Here is a 19,599-nt window from a genome sequence, read left to right as displayed (position 1 = left end):
TAACTGCCTGTGTGCCTCCTCTCCACCGGGGGTCTACATCTCTAACTGTGGTCACTCACCTCAACCCAAACAAAACAACACAAGAAACCACAGTCTCACATCTGTTATCGACCATCGGACCAAAACAAACTTCAATGTTAATGGAGGAAAATCAGCTGTTTGATGACCTTGCAAATAAATCAAGGCAAAGTGAAGAACATTGAGATAAGATATTTGAAATTAAACCAGGAAGTTCATGTTTTAAAGGGAAAAAGATTATGATCAGAATAATAACCTCTACTTTTGCATTTGTTCTGACAAATATTGGGATTTCGATAAGATCATGCATCCTACATCTTACATACAAATCAGATTCATATAATATTAACTAGCCTACTAAACTTAACAAAACATCACACATTTCAGAACAAGGAAACACACGATTAGTATGCTAGTGATTGTTAGCATTTCCGTGACACAAAACTCCGCTCTGGCTTCAAAAAATTGTGAAAAGCACTAACGAACTCATCCAGGTGAATAATTGAGATGCTCAGAATATGTAAGGTAAGTAAGGAATACGTTTAGACCATTTTGTTTTTCATATTTTTAAGACAGTAAAAATCAGGTACAGTACCTTTAATGTGCATGCCAAAGGACAAACAAAATGACTTAAATTATTATTTTGATTATTAACTAGCCTACTAAACTCAACAAAACATCACATATTTCAGAACATGTTTATAGAAGTCAAAACCACAAGATAAGTAGATTTTATAGAAATCACCTATAATATTTAGTTTTTCCGGAGAGGGCATTATATTACCTAAATGCAGCCTTTGCGATTTGATAATTTAGATAATTTCTATTCAAATTGTGATTTTTATTTTATTTTGTTGAATTTTTCAGAGCAAAGATATCTAAATTGCCTGCTCTTTTATAGTTTTTTCAGTCAGTATCTATTCAATGCTCAGTATCTATTCAAAGTGGGGAAAGCTGTTTTGGGGTATAAATAGTATGATATATATATAGTACCCTTTCTAAAGACATATGGTATGGAGTGGGGGGTCCAGGTGTGTTAATGCATGGGACATTGGTTCAGCCATAACAGAAAACAAACAGCAGCTGGAACCAGTGGAACCAGACATTACCCTCCATACACCACTGCCTCACACATCAGCAACACTGCTATGACAATGTCTGGAGCTATTTTCATGTATGGAACAACTGCATATGCAGTGTACAATAGAACAGTTAAACATTTCCTAGACAAAATGATGATATAGTGCATCATGTTTGTGGCCTGAAGGTAAGGATAGACTTTTTTTCTGACGTTTTCTGGATGATATTTCCTCATCTCCTGACCCTGACCCATCCTTTGATGACTTGGCTAAAGCTAGATTGATATGTGCAGCTTTCTGAGTTCTTCACACTATCAATCTGGGCCAGGTTTCACTGAAAGTGATCGAGAAAAGGTGGAACGTCCAGGCAAATATTTGTAGACAATTGGGCGAAGTGTCACAACAGCCGAATGAGCAGAGAAATCAAACCTTTATTTGATCCTCTGGAGAGAAAACCTCAGACATGTTTCCTTCTGCACATTTTTCAAAAACAATATTTCTGTTAAAATGGGCTGAATTGTGTCTGTCAGTTTTGCCATGTTTGTTTTGCTGCTCTGTGATTGATCTGAATTGTGAACTCAACAATTAATTTTGATGCACAAGGTTTATCCTTCAATGGCACTGAGGGCCCTTTCTCAGAGTTTTGAGATTTTGGTTTGGAGTATCCAGCTGGTTTGGATGATCAAACCTGTGCCTAATCATGTCAGAAGGATTATTTCAGTTACCCAGAAATCTTCAAAGTTACTGTTCAAGAACTACATAAGCTAGCTGCGTTTGAGGTGAAAAAGTCACCCAAAGGACAAACATAGCAACCTACACCACTTTATCTTAGGAGCCAACGCAATGTAGCTCTTGACCCTCAAAACCTGGTGACCCCATTTTCAGGACATAAATCATTGCCCCCCTACCTTCCGTGCAGGGAATATGTCCTTGCTTCTCAAAGTTCTATCTGATCAGAAGGCTCCTGGTTTATTAAATCAGCATCCTTGAGAACTTTCCTCCTCTCCTCAGTAAACTTTGTTGTGTTGTGTTGATCTCCGCCACCTGCCACAGCTCCACAAGCGCTCAGCTTCCTTGTTTGATCACAGCACCCTGGCACTTCAAAGCCCATAGACCAGTGTGCCGGGCCCCTCCGCCATCTTAGACAAATGGATGGCAAATGATAGAGAGAAATGGCTCATATAGTAAATTATCAAAGTTGAAAAGAACCAGCTTTGGAATGAAGGGTAAATCAGGTCAAAATAAGCTATGTGATAATTATTAAGTGTTTTTCTCGTCTGCAAACGTGGAAGTAAATTTAAGCAAATAGGAATGGCCACAGCAAAAGTTTAAAATGAACTAGTTCTGTTTTTAACAATCAGGTACAGCACCAAGTCTCTTTTATGCCATGCTAACTTTGAAATTTGCACATGTTCTAAGTTAGAAGTTAGCATGTAAAAACTACTCTGTGGTTGGTGAGCGTTTGCCACTGTCACCATTTTGCATTACAATTTTAGGACCCAACATTGCTGCTAATTTTGTAGCCAACCACTCTGCAGCACCACACATCTTTTCATAAATTTGCAGGCTCAATGAATAGTTTTGCTCAGGGACCAACCACAGTACGGCATGCTGGGAGTAAGGATTGAAACCAACAAGTATTATGCTACATGGGCAAAGCTTACCAAAGACACAACAATAGTATGCAATGCCAGCAGCTAGAGTTGAATCACTAACCTCTGGATTCATGGGTGAACACTAAAGTCCTGCCAAAAATAATATATATATATATTTTATTACCATGAATGTATACGTACTTACGCATTAAATTTTCAGACTAGAAGAATTTTCTATTTCAGACACTCCTGGGACTTGCCTCCGTATCAGGACCTGACCTTCCCATCGATGCAAAAAGATGCATATTTTATTCTATTTATATTCCACAATACATTTTTGACTATAGACAGACACGGCTTCTCGAATTAGAAGTCGAGAAGATACAGGGATCCAATGGTGCCTCTTGGCCTGATAGTAAATTCATATCATTCACTCAGGGACTTCAAAGCTACAGCCGCTCATTAGCACTGACTGCCTGTCCCTCTGGAGGATCCACTATGAATTATGTACACATCTTTGCTCTTCTGTTGATGTTTTAATTGTCGCGGCTCAATGAATAATGCTCCAAATTGCATCGGTGGAGGGGACAGTTGAGATATAGTAAAACTGGGTGAATGGGCGATTTAAATATAAATCACAACTTGTAAGATTCCACCTAGTCATTGGATGGAGTTAAGAAATAGCATGAAATTAGCATGAAATGCTTGTTCAAGCAAATGAAGCTAGGTAGAGACAAATTTGGAGCCATGTTCCATATTTGGAATTCCGACATGGAATGGAATCATGATGGATAGTGTGTTACCTATATCCATTTACAGTCTATTAATGTCTATTTTTAAAAGGTTCAGTTCTTATTAAACCACTACCTGCATAAGCAATTCATGAAATAAATATATTGTAATAATGAAAACAATGAATACTTGTACTGCATGAACCATTTTACTATCCTTAAATAAGCAACAAAAGCAACAAAATTGCCACAACTTTATTATGTTACATACATACAAAAATACTCATTGTGGTATTGATAGAGCAGCACAATACCTCACAATACCTGTCACGATTAGTTATTTACCAAAAATCATACCCTAGTTTCAGATGACATGACAGCATTCTATAATAATATTTAATACAAATAAAATGTAGATTTTTGTCATAATTAAATGGCAAATGAATAAATGGTCACTGTAAAAATCCTTCTTCTACATTCAAGGCACACAAAGTGCTTTAGATCAAGGAACCACACACCCAGTATGCCAGTGTATGGAGACAATGGCAACATTCATCTGTGGGAGCTGGAATCACACCTGCCAACCTGTGGGTTAGTGGATCTGACCACTCTACAAAGTGCAATATAATTAATATGAAAACTACCTTTTGCACTTCCTCTGGGAGTATGACATCATCACATTCTAGAATCTCAAAAACCACCAACTGAACAACAAACACTATACCAAATGAAGTGGAGGTAAAGCTCTTCATCGAATTTTATAGCAAGGCAAAACTGAAGTGAGTTTTGGCTCATGTCCTCCGGTACTAAACATTCCCAAAGCCCTCCAAGCCAAATTTGACCCTGTTCTCTGGCACTGGGGGAGGTGTCCATACTCTCTCCTGCTCCAGAATGATACGCTATCTGCCCCAACACATGTCCTGCTTTGGCTAGTCTGTGACACGTATCCATTCCACTCATACTTGGTGTCCATTTGAGTGGCCAGTATCACACAAAACAAGTATGCCAAGGTGGGTCTCGTACCAGACCAGCAGTGCCCAAAATGGCGAGATCCCAAAAATGACACTGAGATGTGAGGTGGATGAATTGAAATCTTGGCCTACCTCCATAGAGAGCTCTCCAGGACCTTGGTGGAGTCGGCGTGGTAGTACTTGGTCAGGATGAGGATGACCTAGAAAACAGAGACAAAATTGTTTAAAATTCAAGCAAAACACAACATTTTGACATTTTTTCATTGAAATATCTGAGGGTTGTTATGTTAGCTATCTTAGCCTATAGGTACACACTTAGTTAGCAAAAAGTAAAAAAAAAAAAATCATTACTTTTGCTACTGCTACTACCATTACTACTACTACTACTACTATTGTCACTACCACTACTCCTATTACTACTATTACTACTAAGCCCGCTAATACTACTTGCTTTAGCCTCACGGATACTTTGGCCTGAGTTGTAGTTTGTGGCTGATTTTATTGGACCTTGTTTGCGCTAATAGAGCTACTTTTCTCCATTAGGCTACCGCTGAGGTAAACAGCCAAATCTAATCAGGAGATCGCAATCAACACCCCAGAACTTTAACAGCAAAATCACTCTGAGTAAACAGGCTAACACAATGACAGCAATAATAATGCATTGGAATAGGGCCAGTGGAAGGACCAATATATAGTTGTTGACAAATAACATACGCTTTAAATGGGGTATTGGCTTTGAGTCTTCTTATCTTACATTTTCAGATTGTCCAGATTTTGAATTGTTGCTGAACGGGCAGATGCAATGTGTAAATGCTATTCAGTAGTTTTGAAGGAGATGGTTAAATGAATATATTTTGGATTACGCAAATGATGTCTTGACAATGCATTTCTTACAATCTTATAGGGATGATAGTATTGAAATCAAAGTATCAATGTACTGTAGGGTGATCAGATTTTCAAAATTGAAAACTGGGACACACTGGGTTGGGGTGGTTGGTAATGATAAACTTGTGAAAAGAGTATGTAATTAAAGGCATTTTCACATATTGGGTCCATTCTCAACTCACTTGTGAAGCAGTATATTTAAAACATGAGAGACTTGGCCTGTCACGATAATCGCTATATATTGACTTATCGTTCGGTATATGAAAGCTGGAACAATATATTTTGGAGCTCAGTATTTATCGTGTGTACAATTTCTTTGAAACTTGAGCTGTAGACGGTTGAATCAATAACTTCTATGGCTAATTATTGGCTCATTCTTCTATGTATTTGTTGCAACTCAGGCCTTTTAATGATACAGCACATTTAAAAATTGGTTTACTGAGATTATTCTGCTTTGTATCAGTGGAAAAAAATAGTTTCAATGTTATCATTTATGGCAATATTTCTTTGTAGGGATATGCTTCAAAATGTATTATCGTGACAAGCCTATGAGAGACTATCATTGCTTTGCATTGCGTTAACGTATTGGCTTTCAAGCACAGTTTTCAGTATTTTAACAAAAACATTTGACATATATTACCCTTTTTACTGTTGGCAGGGATCAAATGGGTCAAATATAAAGACACCTGGGACATTTCTTGTAGAAAACTGGGAAAAATCACCGCTTTTGGATAATTCCACTGAGGCTTGGGTCAAATGGCTCAAAAGAGGGGCTGTCCAGGGTCACCTTAATATATCGATACTGACTCAGGACAAATGTGGGTATTGATACATTGATGCAAATATTGATAAAAAATTACCCAAAAAAAAAAAAAAAAATGCAAATTACATGTACACATTGTAAGGCTAGCCATCCATTTTAGACAATAGGGCCATTTTGTTATTATTGTATATCAAACACAAACTACCAGAACCTTACTGGACTGATCCATCTGCATCTGTCCTTTAGACATTCATACACCAATGCAGACACTGGGAATCGCACCACCAACCTGTGGGCCAGTGGAATTGCCCTCTCAACCAACGATGTTTATGTTGAGAGCGGGATTCAAACTGCCAGCCTTCAGAACATAGGAGAAACACTGACTACTACTGAGCTACTGTCTGCCATTTTTCCCCTTTAGTTGATTTGAATTCAAAACTACAACAATAAAATATATATAATTACCAATGTACTCACACTATCTCTACCAATCACTGTGTTACTGATTATCACTGGTACTACAGTTATGGTACAGTACAGCTTTGACTTCTTGTATCATTGCCAATAAAATTATACATCCATCCTTCCAACCATTTTGTTTCGCTTATCCAGGGCCGGGTCGAGGGGGCAGTCTAAGCAAGGACTCGCACACTTCCATCTCCCAAGACAGTTCCTCCAGCTCCTCCGATGGGACCCCAAGACATTCCCAGGCTATTACATGTTCAAATTGCAAGGCTAGGAATCCGTTTTTAGACATTAGGGCCATTTCGTTATACACAATCATTTCGTTATACACAATCTCACAATTTACCAGCAGCTTATTGGGTGGATCCATTTGCGTCTGTCCTTTAGAGCCTATTTGAAACCAGTTTATACATATATTTATTGTAACACCTTCTCACATAGGGTTAGACCTGAATTGGATCAGTATCTAGGATTGGTATTGATGTAGAAAATTGCGGTATCAGCCATCCCTGAAGTAAAAAAATAAAAAAATGGAAAATCGTGCAGTAGATGAATGTTTATACTTTCTACCAATGGAAGTACTCATTGTTCAAGGACACTAGCAAAATGAGAATTGAAAAAAAACAACCTTGTGTTCATTGGACAGTCTGCTCCACCTTTTGAACCTCTGTCAAGAACTATGTCAATGATTTATGTAGAAATAATAATCCATTGCTCTATTTCCATCACCTCTATAGATTTCACTCTAGTAGTGAGTCAAAATTTGCCAAGACAATTCAAATTGCTTGCCTATTTTTCACATGGAAGGTCACTTCTTCAGTACACAGCCTCATATTTCATTCATAACTATATCTTCATGTATTTTCAACTATAGAAAAAAACATTGCAGGCTTCAGATATTTCAGCTGGGGGGAAGACTTTTTAATCAATATTTACATTCGAAATCAGCTCACGGATTGGTCGATAGAAGTGGAAAATGTTTGATCGGGACTTGAACTAATCTCATATAGGCGGCCATTTCTCAAGCTAAAATGGTTCCATCTTCGGCTGTGGATTCTAATGCAGAGTTTCGAGGCTGCAGAAAACCATTAATAATTGTTTAGCTTTGCATTTTTCATTCTGGAGAGGCATTTGGGGTAAACCGTTTTTGTGGGAGATGGAATTATAAGTTGAGTTGAGTAATAGATCATGAAATATTCAGGCCAGGGTTTTATAAAAGATGTTAAAAGATACCTTAGACTTATCACTCAATGTTTTAAAATGTAAAATGATGTGTTAAAGTAGAGCTGTGCATTTAATCTAGTTTTAATCGAGGTTGAGAGTCAGATATTTCTAATTGTCGATGATCAGCTTAGGCCTTGTTAATGGGCCAACTGTTAATCCTGTACAAATAAAACCATGGGGGAGTTTTCAAGACAAGGTAACAGTTTCTATGCATATACAGTACAATGCCATTGTTGCTAATACAGGGCAACACACTGGTGTGAATAAGGTAAAGGGTAAATGTTTGCATTTTTATATAGCGCTTTCTATAGAGTTTTTCCACCTTCAAGGAACTCAATCGCTTTACATCAAGGAACCACTCACCCATTCACAGACACATTCTTACATCAATGTAGAGACTGGGTGGAAGATGGGTTAAATGTCTTGCTCAAGGACACAACAGCAGCATTCATCTTTGGAAGCAGGAATCGTACCGCCAACCTTTGCATCCGTGGACAAACACTCTACCATCTGAGCAACTGTAAATTACCTAGAAGACACTTTGGATGAGTTTTATAGCACAGTTTTGTGTATGGATGCATATTAAAAGCAAAAACTTTGTTTGATTTTTTTTTCTTTAGAATTTAGTTGATTTGAATATTTTTTCTTTTAAAAATAAATACAGTAACATATATGTAATAACCAATGCACTTGTACTATCTCCACCAATCACCATATTACCAATTATCACTGGTATTACAGTTATGGCACAGTACAACTTTTATGTCTTATATCACTGACAATAAAATATACATCTATCCATTTTCTTCCGCTTATCTGAGGCCAGGTCGGGGGGGTGGTACTCTAAGCAAGGACTCCCAGACTTCCCTCAACCCAGACACTTCTTCCACCTCCTCCAATGGGACCTTAAGGTGTTCCCAGGCCAGCCAACAGATGGAGTCCCTCCAGTGGAAAATGATACAAATAAAATCCTAGTAAAACAATTTGGATGAAAATAAATTAACGTAACTCAAGAAAACACATAAAAATGCCTCTTATAGATTGCATAATTAGAATCATCCTTAAGGGAGAGATCATTTTACAGCTGACAGGCGAACGACAGAACGCGCAGAATCGACATCCACCATATAATAAATAAATAAATAACACTGATGCATAATTCATAGTGAGGCGCGGACATCTTGGTCGTGTGAGGGGAGCGGTGTCTTTCAAGATTTCTGACACCCCCACCCCAACCCCACCCTGACAGGAGGAGGGGGGTGAAAAGGGGGGTCTACTGGGACTTCTGCTGCGCTAGTGAGAATGTGCCTGAGGTCAGTCTTAAGACACCGGCCCTGGAACAGTGATTGACAGGTGGAGGAGCAAGAGAGACAGAGCAAGAGAATGAGGAGGGGAGAGAGTGACTGAGTTGGGGCAGAGGAGAGAGATGGGGGAGAGATAGAAAGTGGAGAGAAGGAGGGTGGGGAGAGTTAGAGAGGGAAGACAGCGAGTGAGTGAGAGAGTAGGGGATGAGAAAGATAGAGAAGATGGAGGAGAGAGGGAGAGAAGAGAGCGGAAGGGGAGAGACAGAGGAGAGAAAGAGAAAGAGGCGGGGAAGAGAGTGGCTAAGTGTGTGAGAGAGAGAAGAGAGAGGGTGAATGACTGAGTGAGAGAGGGGGCAGAGGAGAGAGAGCAGGGTGAGAGAGGGAGAGAGTGATGGGAGAGAAGGACATAGGGGGAGAGAGGTAGAGAGACAGAGAAAGAGAGAAGGAGAGAGGAAGGGGAGAGAGAGAAAGAGAGAGAGGGGATAGGAGGAGAGAGTGACTAACGATGAGAGAGAGAGAAGGGAGAGGGGGGAGAGAGTGAGTGAGAGAGGGAGAGAGAGATGGGTGAGAGAGAGACATGGGGGAGAGAGGGAGGGAGACAGAGAGAGAGAGAGAGAGAGAAGGAGAGAGGCAGAGAATTGAGAAAGGAAGGGGAGAGAAAGAAACAGAGAGGGGCGAGGAGGAGAGAGTGACTAAGGGTTAAAGGGAGAAGGGAGGGGGGCAAAGAAGAGGGAGCATGGTGAGAGAGGGAGAAAGAGATAGAGAAGGGGGAGAGAGGAAGGGAGACAGAGGGAGCCTTGGAGGGGGACGACAGTGAGTGTACTCACTGTTGTCGATGAGAGAGATAGAGAAGACTGAGAAAAAGAATGGGAGAGAGAGAAAGAGGGAAGTGAGTGAGAGTTAGAGAGACGGTGGAGAGAGAGAGGGAGAGAAGAATAGACAGAGGAGACAGATAGATGGGATGGGGTGTGGGTTGATATAGCTAAAGGGTAAGGCCCTGGGCGACTGCATGGAGGACCAGCCGAAGGTGAATGGGGAGAGTGGTACATTAATGCACTGTGTCTCCATAGAACAGAGACAGAGAGGTGATAGAGAGTGTTTTCAAAGTGCTGTGGTCCTTTATATTGGGTAATATAATATGAGGAGAAAAAACAATGCAATGGTGTATGTGTATGTTGAATTTAACAAAAGTAACATTTTTGAGTTATTTTAAAGCCGACCTATTATGCAAAATCCACCGTTTTCTTTTTATTGAGTCGATTCATAGATTATAACTATATAAAGACTCAAGCACAATAGGTCTTCTTTAAAGCTACACCCCGTACTTTTTAGAGGTCACACGTCATGATTCCATGGAAACAGAAACCTACAACCATACTTTGGAACATTCTCTATGGAGATAGATAGGTTTTACCAATCCTTTATAATATTATAGACAAAGGAATAGGCCTGACATGATAATTATCGCAACTTATCATTCAATACATGACAGATGCAAAAATGCTTTTTGGGGTCAATATTTATCATGACTTTTTCTTTGTACCAGTAGGAAGTTTAGTTGTTGTTTTTTTCTGTACAAAATAACAGAAAAAACAGCCAAAATGTGTATGTTGGTGTGATCATGTATGCTATATAGTTCAATGAGTTTAAATACACTATTATTTTGATGTGTTTTCAGTGGATGGAGATTTAATTTTGCTTCACTGGGAGAGAAAATATTTTTATTTTTTTATTTGACTGAACTGTGTTAATGTGATGCCATGCTGCAGGCTCACAGACTCTCTCTGATCCTGCATGTGTTTAACCTGTGAGTACATGTGACTTTAGACTGGTGTAGCCTGTGGCCTGAGTGATGCCCTGGGCGCCTGTATCAGCACACAGAGCAGGCTACACACACACAACCCGGGGACAAACTGCTTTATAAACAAGTATTCACCAGTGTGAGGAAGTTTACTCTCGAGGAGCTGGAATGTTCAGTATTCAAATGGCAATTAATATGGGGTAATTTTCTGTAATTACGTTATTTGTGAGTTTGACATGTTTACTTCCTACAACGTTTTTGCCGTATTCTGTGCATTTGAGCAGTGTATTCAAAATGTGTCATGCTAAAAAAATAATCTTACAAATAACACTATTTTCTTGTACTTTCTGTAGTCACTTGTAAGTACATTATTTCCCTGTGATTCCATGAATTCTATTATGTTGAATGATAAGTGGTCACACATTTATGTAGCACTTTTCCAGCTTCAAGGCACTCAAAGCTCTTTACATCAAGGAACCACTCACCCATTCACACACACATTCATACACCAGTGTACACAGACAGTGGGGGTGAGGTGGGTTAAGTACCTTGCAGAAGGACAAGAGCTGGAATTACCCCACCAACCTTCGGATTAGAGGACAAATATTCTACCAAATACTCTATAAGTATTATCGTATTATTGAAATAAATAAAAAACAAAAAACAAAACATGAACTCACTTGCTACTGTGAGTGTGGATGAGAGGGAGAGAAGGAAAAGAAGGGATGGAGAAAAGAGAGAAACAGAGAGGTAGAAAGAGGGAGAGAGAAAAAGACAGAGAAGGGGGTGGGTTGATATAGCCAAAGGGTAAGGCCCAGGGTGACTGCATGGAGGAAAAGCTGGAGGACAAGCTAAAGTCCTCCATGCATTATTTAGAAATACCTGCTTATTACTGAAAATTACTGAAACAAATGAAAAACAAAACAAATAAATGAATAGGAACGTTATCTCTTGCTGCTTTAACCATTGTAAAAAATAAATGATAATAATAATAATAATACTTAAAGCAGATCTATTATGCAAAATTGACTTTTCAGAGCTTCTAACCATGTCATAGTTGTTTCCCTTTTTCATTTACCCTCTTGAAGTTGTATATGGCGTGATTTGTGGTTGTTTGATAAATTTTTTTGTTTGATTCAATTTTCAATTTTTTTTGTTAGCGGTGATATGTGTAGGATTGGGCAGCGCCGCGTAGCCATTTAGGTACGAATAAAAAAACACACACACTAGTGTGATCTGCAGCTCCGATAGCTCCAGGGCCACAGTCAGCTCCCTTTGGGCGTTGCAATTTTCTAAGTGAGTGGACTTGTTTCTTTTATTAAGTCTTTTTAGATGAATTTTGCAATTTAAAATGTGCCAGTTATAGCATAATGATCCACAGGTGTCATAGAGTATAACTATACAGCAGGAACAAGCACAATTTGTTTTCTTTAAACATAAAACTTAAATGTGACTGAATTTTCTACTCTAAACTAGGCAGTTGAGTACTTTTACATTGGTACTACTTATTTTACTATTTATTCTCTAGCAAGGACAACAACAATGGTGTAAAGATATTTTTTGATGATATAGATAGATGTGGAGACTGGGTAGAGAGTCAGGATGGGTGCTCTGTCTCAGGCAGTTAACCTAGCCAAATCAGGACCCCCGTCTCTGTAGATGGTGAGGTCTTTGGGCTGAGACACAGGGAGGAAGGGGTCGAGATAGCAGAGACAGGCGGTGTTGCCGGGATAGGCTTGTATAAATAGGGCTTCTGGCGTAATTAGAGCTGCCACACAATGTGCCACAGTGCTTCTTCTAAAACTCTGAAAGTGGAGCCGCTCTAAAACTGATTAAATGGAAACAGCCCCAGCGTCCCCTTAAAATCCAAGCGGACTCCACCATAACCATAGAACATACATGTGAAAGCTCAGTGCCCATCAAACGAAGCCCATGTTGGAGTGTGTGGGCAGAGGACTAAAGCAGAACTGGACCAGAGCCGTTCTAGTCCTGAAGGAGCAAACTTCCAAAACCTGTTTGTGGAGTCCAGAGAGGTGGAACAGAGGACAAGGCCCGGAGCAGCAGCAGTGAACCATGTGCCCGCGCCGATAACAACCAAAGTAGAAGGCTATGGAAATACAGTGTTTGGAGTGTGTGCAATGGGTGAGTTTTTAAAGTTTTGGCCAGCAAATATATACTTTACTTATCAATATTTCGACACAATTTATTTCTTTCATTCCATTTCATTTCCACAGATCTAACCAGGGACCTGATCGGGTAACGTCACCTGGAGATAGATAAGTTAACTGTCTTACTATGGAAGATTCCAGACTAACCAACAATAGTAATAATAATTTAAAAAAAATATTTAAAAAAATCTCTCCATGAAGACATACCCTCCAATAAAAAGCTACATAGTGCACGCATAATTAACATATGGTCTGAATATATCAGGGTGACATCTGTTGCAAAATATGATTTTTCTGTTCAAAATATTAGATTTGTGGAGCAGAAGGGTGACTGTACCAAAGATATAACTATTCCCCTCTTTCTTTCAACTGTCTGCAAACTTTAGGTGAGAAATGAATAGGCCTAGACATTTTCAAATTTGAATTCTTAGTCATTTGGTATGTAACAACTGTTCCTCCATTGCTGCTTTCACTTGCTAAAGTACTATATGAGTCAACTGGTTTCTATACGGAACAGGCTGTCCGCCTCTGCACAGCTGCCCTTAGCCTAATGAGATACTTCTGTGAAAATGTAGAAAAAACCCAATGTGCAACAGCCCACAGTAGGATTCATTTTTATCATAGTATGCAGGGGTGAAAGTGAGCCCATACGATCCGGTACTGCGTACCCCTAAAGGATTTGGTGGCAGTACGTCATAATAGGAGGCAGGGAGGTGACAAACTGCTGAACCTTATGCACAAAAACGTAGTACCATTGAAATTATTTAGTTTAGACTCAAACCAACACTTTGTATCATTTATTTCTGGGTCATGCTGTGTACTTTTTGAGTCCAGTGTGCCCCACACTGGACTTTCAGAACTCCACTAACTGAGTGATGAAGTTAATCATTCATTTGGATGTGACTCGCCCCTCTCTCTCTAAGGGTCTTTACAAGACAGCAGCAGAACCACGAGCAGTGTGGGGTGGACACACACATACTCTCCTCAGTCTCCTCTGTGTTCAGCTCAAGTGTGACTGAAGAAGGAAACGATCTGAGCAAAATGCCACAGCACATTTAAAAAGTTTAGCACAACTTCAAACAGTTGCAACAGCATATTTATACGCAAATTAGCCACATGCATCTAGAAATGCACACAGAAACTCCTCTCCCAGCTAAGAGCAGGTATGTAAATTGGAGAGAAAGAAATGAAAAATATGGAAACTGTGAACACTCACACAACACGTTTATTTCATAGGAGAGTGCTCATATGTAAGTGAATCTTGTTTTATGTCAGAGCCAGTTCAAAGTCCACATCCTTTATTAAGTATAAATGTTCTGCAGCAAATTTGTGCTTTTCACATCGGAATTTAGATCTCTCTGCATTGATGTTAAAAACTCATGAAAAAGACCTTGTTTAAAACATGATCCAAACATATGATCTTTGTCCATATTTCTTCCATGTTATCCGTCCAAGCCGTTTAGAATAAAGCAGGTTATAGAATTATGTTTAATGTGCACAGAAAGGTGAATATGAATTTATTTTTCTCACAAAAGCTTTAACATTAAAATGCATCAGAAAAATGTCTACTGCATATAGAAAGGAAAAAACAGAGTGACCCTGGTTTGAACATAACAACACAAACAAGTACCTGGTGTACATTTTTAAATGATTAGCTTATAAGCATTGCGAATTTCTGTGTGTATGGAAGTTGTAATTGATGAAAACAAAAATGTAAAAGTACAGTCAAAAATAAAACTACTTTCAGCCCTGTGAGCATGTAGTAGAAGATGTCATAAATGGTAAATGGTCAACTTTTTATATTGTGGCATTTATGTCAAGAGCAGGACCGCCAACCTTCAGATCAGTGGATGAGCATGCTACCAACTGAACCACTGTCGTTTCTGTCCTATATCATCAAAAGTGGCAAAAAGTAACAGTCACGGTTGAAATCAATTTTCCTGTTTACAAAGCCAAACACAACTCTAGACACCATTGAAAAAGTGTTAATTTTCCTACGCTAACAGAATCAAGCTAGCACAAGGATTAGGGAGGTAAACATCCAACCGTGTTATTGGTAAAGCTACTTGTAGAAAAACTTGAGTTCTTGTGTCAATTGAATGGCTACAACATAAGGTGCAAGTTTGTTCATTTTATAAGGGACAAGCACAGAATTGCCACATCTTACTTAAAAGTCTATATTTTGTCCATTTTTCAAAGCTAACCGAATCAAGTTAGCACAGGGATTACGGAGGTAAACATCCAAGCGTGCCATTGCTAAAGTTACTTCTAGAGAAAATTATTAAACCTGGTTTGTTCATGTTCAAGTGCAGAATTTGCATGCCTATTTTGTTAATTTTCCTACACTAATTAATCAAACTAGCACAGAGATTAAAGAGGTAAACATCCAGGTATGCCTTTGTTAATGCTAAAAAGTGATTAAGAATTGTTGCTTGCATCAGTTGAATTGTTACAACATAAGGTTCGAAATGTGTTCATTTAATTTCTACGCTAACAGAATCAAGCTAGCACAGGGATTAAGGAGGTAAACATCCAACCGTGCTATTGCTAAAGCTACTTGTAGAGAAAGTTATTAAAACAGTTTCTTTTGTCAGCTGAACAGTTCCGACATAAGGTTCAAAGTATGTTCATTTTCCAAGTGAAGACTGCAGAATTTGCATGTCTACTTTGTTTATTTCCCTACACTAATGAATCAAACTAGCACAAGGATTAAAGGGGTAAACATCCAAGCATGCCATTGCTAAAGCGTGATTAAAAACAGTAACTTGCATCAATTGAATTTTTACAACATAAAGTTTAAAATGTTCATTTCATTTCTATGCTAACAGAATCAAGCTAGCACAAGGATTAAGGAGATAAACATCCAAGCATGCCATCGCTAAAATGATTAAATGATTAAAAACGTGTGTGTTTCTTGTGTCAAGTGCTGAATTGCCATGTATTACTTTTATAGTCTGTATGTCTCTGTAATCCTTCAGTCGTCCAGGACTGATCCATAATAAAAGCCGAAGTTTTCTGTTGTTTATAGTTTGTTCATTTTTCCATCCTAACAGACTAACTGGTGCAGGAATTAACAAGGCAAATATCCAAGCGTGCCATTGCTAAAGCCATATGTAGAGAAAATTATTAAATCTGTCAATTGAATGGGTCTTACCAAATGTTCATGTGAAATGTTCATACCCTAAAAGCCTATATTTTGTAAAAAAAACAAAACAAAAAACAAAACAAATAAATCCTCTTTCCCTCTTCTCTCATCATCAAGTGGCAAAGTCCATCCACTTTCACCAGACTCATTCAGACAATTTTACCGCTCAATTTTGATCTTATTGTTTTACCTGGAATGTTCCACAATATGGTATTAAACTTATCAATCACCATGCAGACAAGTAGGAGGTGCTACCAGACCAAGTTACATGTCTTATCTGTGGAGAGGCAAGCCCACTCACAGTAGAATGCATGCAAAAAAAATAAATCTTTTTTGGCATTGTGACACTCTCCTAAATGCTTTTTATGCTTTTACTTGTCTGGTGATACATCAAGACGATCACACATTCAAGGCCAGTATCCCAAACACATTATTGGTTTCTCAATCTTTATCCAATCAATAGTTTTTATGCACTGAAACGGCATCCACTGTGTAAAAAAAATCCCCTTAAGCCAGTGTATAAAGCATCTAAGTGCCTATTTTGTTTGATTTGTGACTAGAATCACATTGGATCATTCTCAAAAGTCGATCAGTCTGTTCGCCTCACAAGATTTGGAAATTCATCATCTAAGCCGCATTGCCAATAAGAGATTCTGTCCACAAACACTGTATCCAAACCCAAGAATTGGAATTTTCAACAACACGAGAATTAATCAATTCTGGGTATAAATTCTCAAAAGTAAAGTGTAAAGTGTATTCATCCTCCAATGTTCAAGACCTCTCCAACTTGGCAGCGGAGACCCACGCATCATCGGACCTAGGGGCTGAACTGCCAAGGAAGTCCCGAAGCCAAGCTGAGAAGGTAGATTTTTTGAATGTGATGTCATGCCAGTCAATAGTAATCGAGTCCAAATGAATAATGTGTTTCAAAAAGTCAGTTTACAAAGTGGAAATGACAGATCAAAATTGACAGTATCGGATTTATCTTGGCAGGGGTTAGGACTGCAATGTAGCCCAGCCAAAATGAGTTCATATAGGCTTGCAGTACTTACAAAATGTCTCCATAGTATACACAACGATATTGATGTAAGTACATTGGGTGAATTTTTGTTTCAGCTGTTCCCTCGTTTATGCCAGTTCAAGTAATCTTGTGTTCTGTGGCTCTGAGTTTCTAATTTGAAACCCTTCCCAAATCTAGAAAGCAATGATTTGCATGAAATATTCCACAGTATGGCACTAAACCTGCCTCTCTTCATGGAGACACAACCAGGTCAACTTAAGTCAGCTCTGTGGAGAGGGGACTCTGCTCACAATAAAAAAGCAAGTATTTTCAATTAGTTAAAACGGCTGTAATTGAATATACAAGTGGCATAGGCTTACTGTGGAAACTTCCATAGAGACAAAAAGATGGGTCCCCCTTCACAAGAAAAGTTACATAGTGTACTTTTAAAAATGCTCCTTAAAAGTATCCATTCCTTATGATTTTGGTTACAAGTTTTCGGCCTTTGACCCATGGTCCGTGCAATGGAAGAATTCAGATTTCCAGAGGAGAATTGCAACTTATTAGCTGGTTCAAGGGTCAAAATATGTTTCATCCAATTCATAAAAATAGCTATGTGTAATAAAATGTGTAGCTACCAAACCTCAACAAAAACATTTTCTTTATGAGATTTGAAACACTAATTAACTTTTGACTACTCTGTCTACAGAAATACATTCACATTTCTAGCATAATTATGTTTTGGATTAAGCTAGCTCTTCTTGTTTCCAAAAAGTCCATTTTAAAAATTACTTTTGTACGTCAACCTGGCCTCAATACACAAGATACTATTTCCGATATTGCAAAACTTTTCAATGACAACCAAAGTCCTATATCCACCGTGTCACAAGCTAGCACCACCGTTAACCACAATCCTCTTTATGTGGCTTTCATGTTTGTACGCTATCCCTCTAAGAACTTAATAGATTTTACTGTTCAGAAATCAACATAGCGGTCAAGACCCCCACAAGACTGCACAAAAGCCCTTTGAGAATTTAACTACCAACCATGAACTTCATTCTTTTTCCGGGACCTTTCCAATTGCGACTCAATGGAGCGCTATCAATCAGCTTTTGAGGGGGCATTCGCACATGGGACACTGTTAAAGAAGGCACAGTGGCTAGTTTCAAATAAGGAAGAAGAGACAAGGACACTATTGAGTTTGAAAGAAGCAAAAAAGGAGAAATTCGTTCCATGTCCTCCCTGTCGCCACACGATGTACAATGAGTAGTGCCCAAAACAGACCACCCAGAAAAAAAGATGTTGTCATTTGAAGCGATGAAAGAAAGGAATCCATTTTGGGTTATTTTGGACATCAGGATTAAGTGTGATTGATATACTAGAGCAGAGAATAAAAAGTCTTTCAGTTTCAATTCAAGAAATGACTTTGCACAGGCAGGCAGAATTAAAGGTGCTCTGTGTAACTTCTGGTGGAAAGTCTGCTCACAGCTTGTTTCTACTGTGTTTCCCATCTCAATCGGAAATAACAGGGAGACGCATCATGCAAAAATACAAAAACAGTGAAATATCAATATTAGGAATGGGAAAGATCTTGTGTCACACATGAGGAGGAAAAATCTCATGAGACTAGTTCCAATAAAGCATTGCAACAATAAAATAAAATAAAAAAATAAAAAAATGTAATGGCCATCAAGATCCTGTCTTGTCTCATTCTCGTGGACCCACTCTCATGTCAGATGTCTCATCTTGTGGGAATTCAGTCTCGTCCCACCCCTAATCAGTATATTGTGATACCAAAATTGGTGATAGTATTGTTACTGTGGACTGCTGTATTGTTATGTCGCTACGTGTATTATTTGGTATCTTTTAGTTGTTTTCATTTGTGACAGTGCTACAGTTTTGGTGTTTCTCTATAAGGAAACTTGTTTATGCAATGCATTTGACATATTCACAGTTTTTATTTGATTAAAATGGGGGTATTTCATCTTAACTCTGAGCAGGTTCTTAAAAAACAGTGATATATTGCAGAATATCATATGCAATACATCGATTATCTCAATAATATCGTGATATTATTGTATCATGAGCTATGTATCATGCATCGCATCGAATCGTGAGGGATCCTATGATTCCCAGCCCTAGTTCACAGTAATGGTACGTTCAGACCAAACACGGTTTTGTGTCGTAGAGAACAAGAACACAGCATATAACAAGAACACAGCACGTTCCTCCCCCATCTTATGAGTCCAACCTCCCTCTCCCAACACAAGCATGTGAGACCAAAATAAAGGCATCTGTTTTGAAGCAAGACGATGGACTGTAGCTTTGGTAATATGTAAATTTTATGCTTCTCCAGAGTGTATCTGCTCCTCAGCCTTCATCACTTCACTCCTATTACTCCTCTCCACTGCTCGCCACATCTCCTCTTCGTCCAATCAACACCCAGTCTG

At 38.7% G+C, this 19,599-nt stretch overlaps 1 protein-coding gene across 1 annotated transcript in view; it reads right to left on the bottom strand.

The window, feature by feature from the left end:
* The window catches only part of sorcs2 (sortilin-related VPS10 domain containing receptor 2), a 381,090-nt gene that overhangs the window by 241,300 nt on the left and 120,191 nt on the right, over positions 1-19,599 (bottom strand). The window contains exon 2 of the mRNA XM_055229165.1: positions 4,527-4,594. Coding sequence (XP_055085140.1) covers positions 4,527-4,594 — 68 coding nt within the window. The remainder of the gene's footprint in view (positions 1-4,526; positions 4,595-19,599) is intronic.

This window comes from Periophthalmus magnuspinnatus, chromosome 18 (assembly GCF_009829125.3).
Source record: "Periophthalmus magnuspinnatus isolate fPerMag1 chromosome 18, fPerMag1.2.pri, whole genome shotgun sequence".
Taxonomy (NCBI): domain Eukaryota; kingdom Metazoa; phylum Chordata; class Actinopteri; order Gobiiformes; family Gobiidae; genus Periophthalmus; species Periophthalmus magnuspinnatus.
The sequence above is the reverse complement of the archived record's forward strand: the minus strand, read 5'-3'. Positions and strand labels throughout refer to the sequence as shown.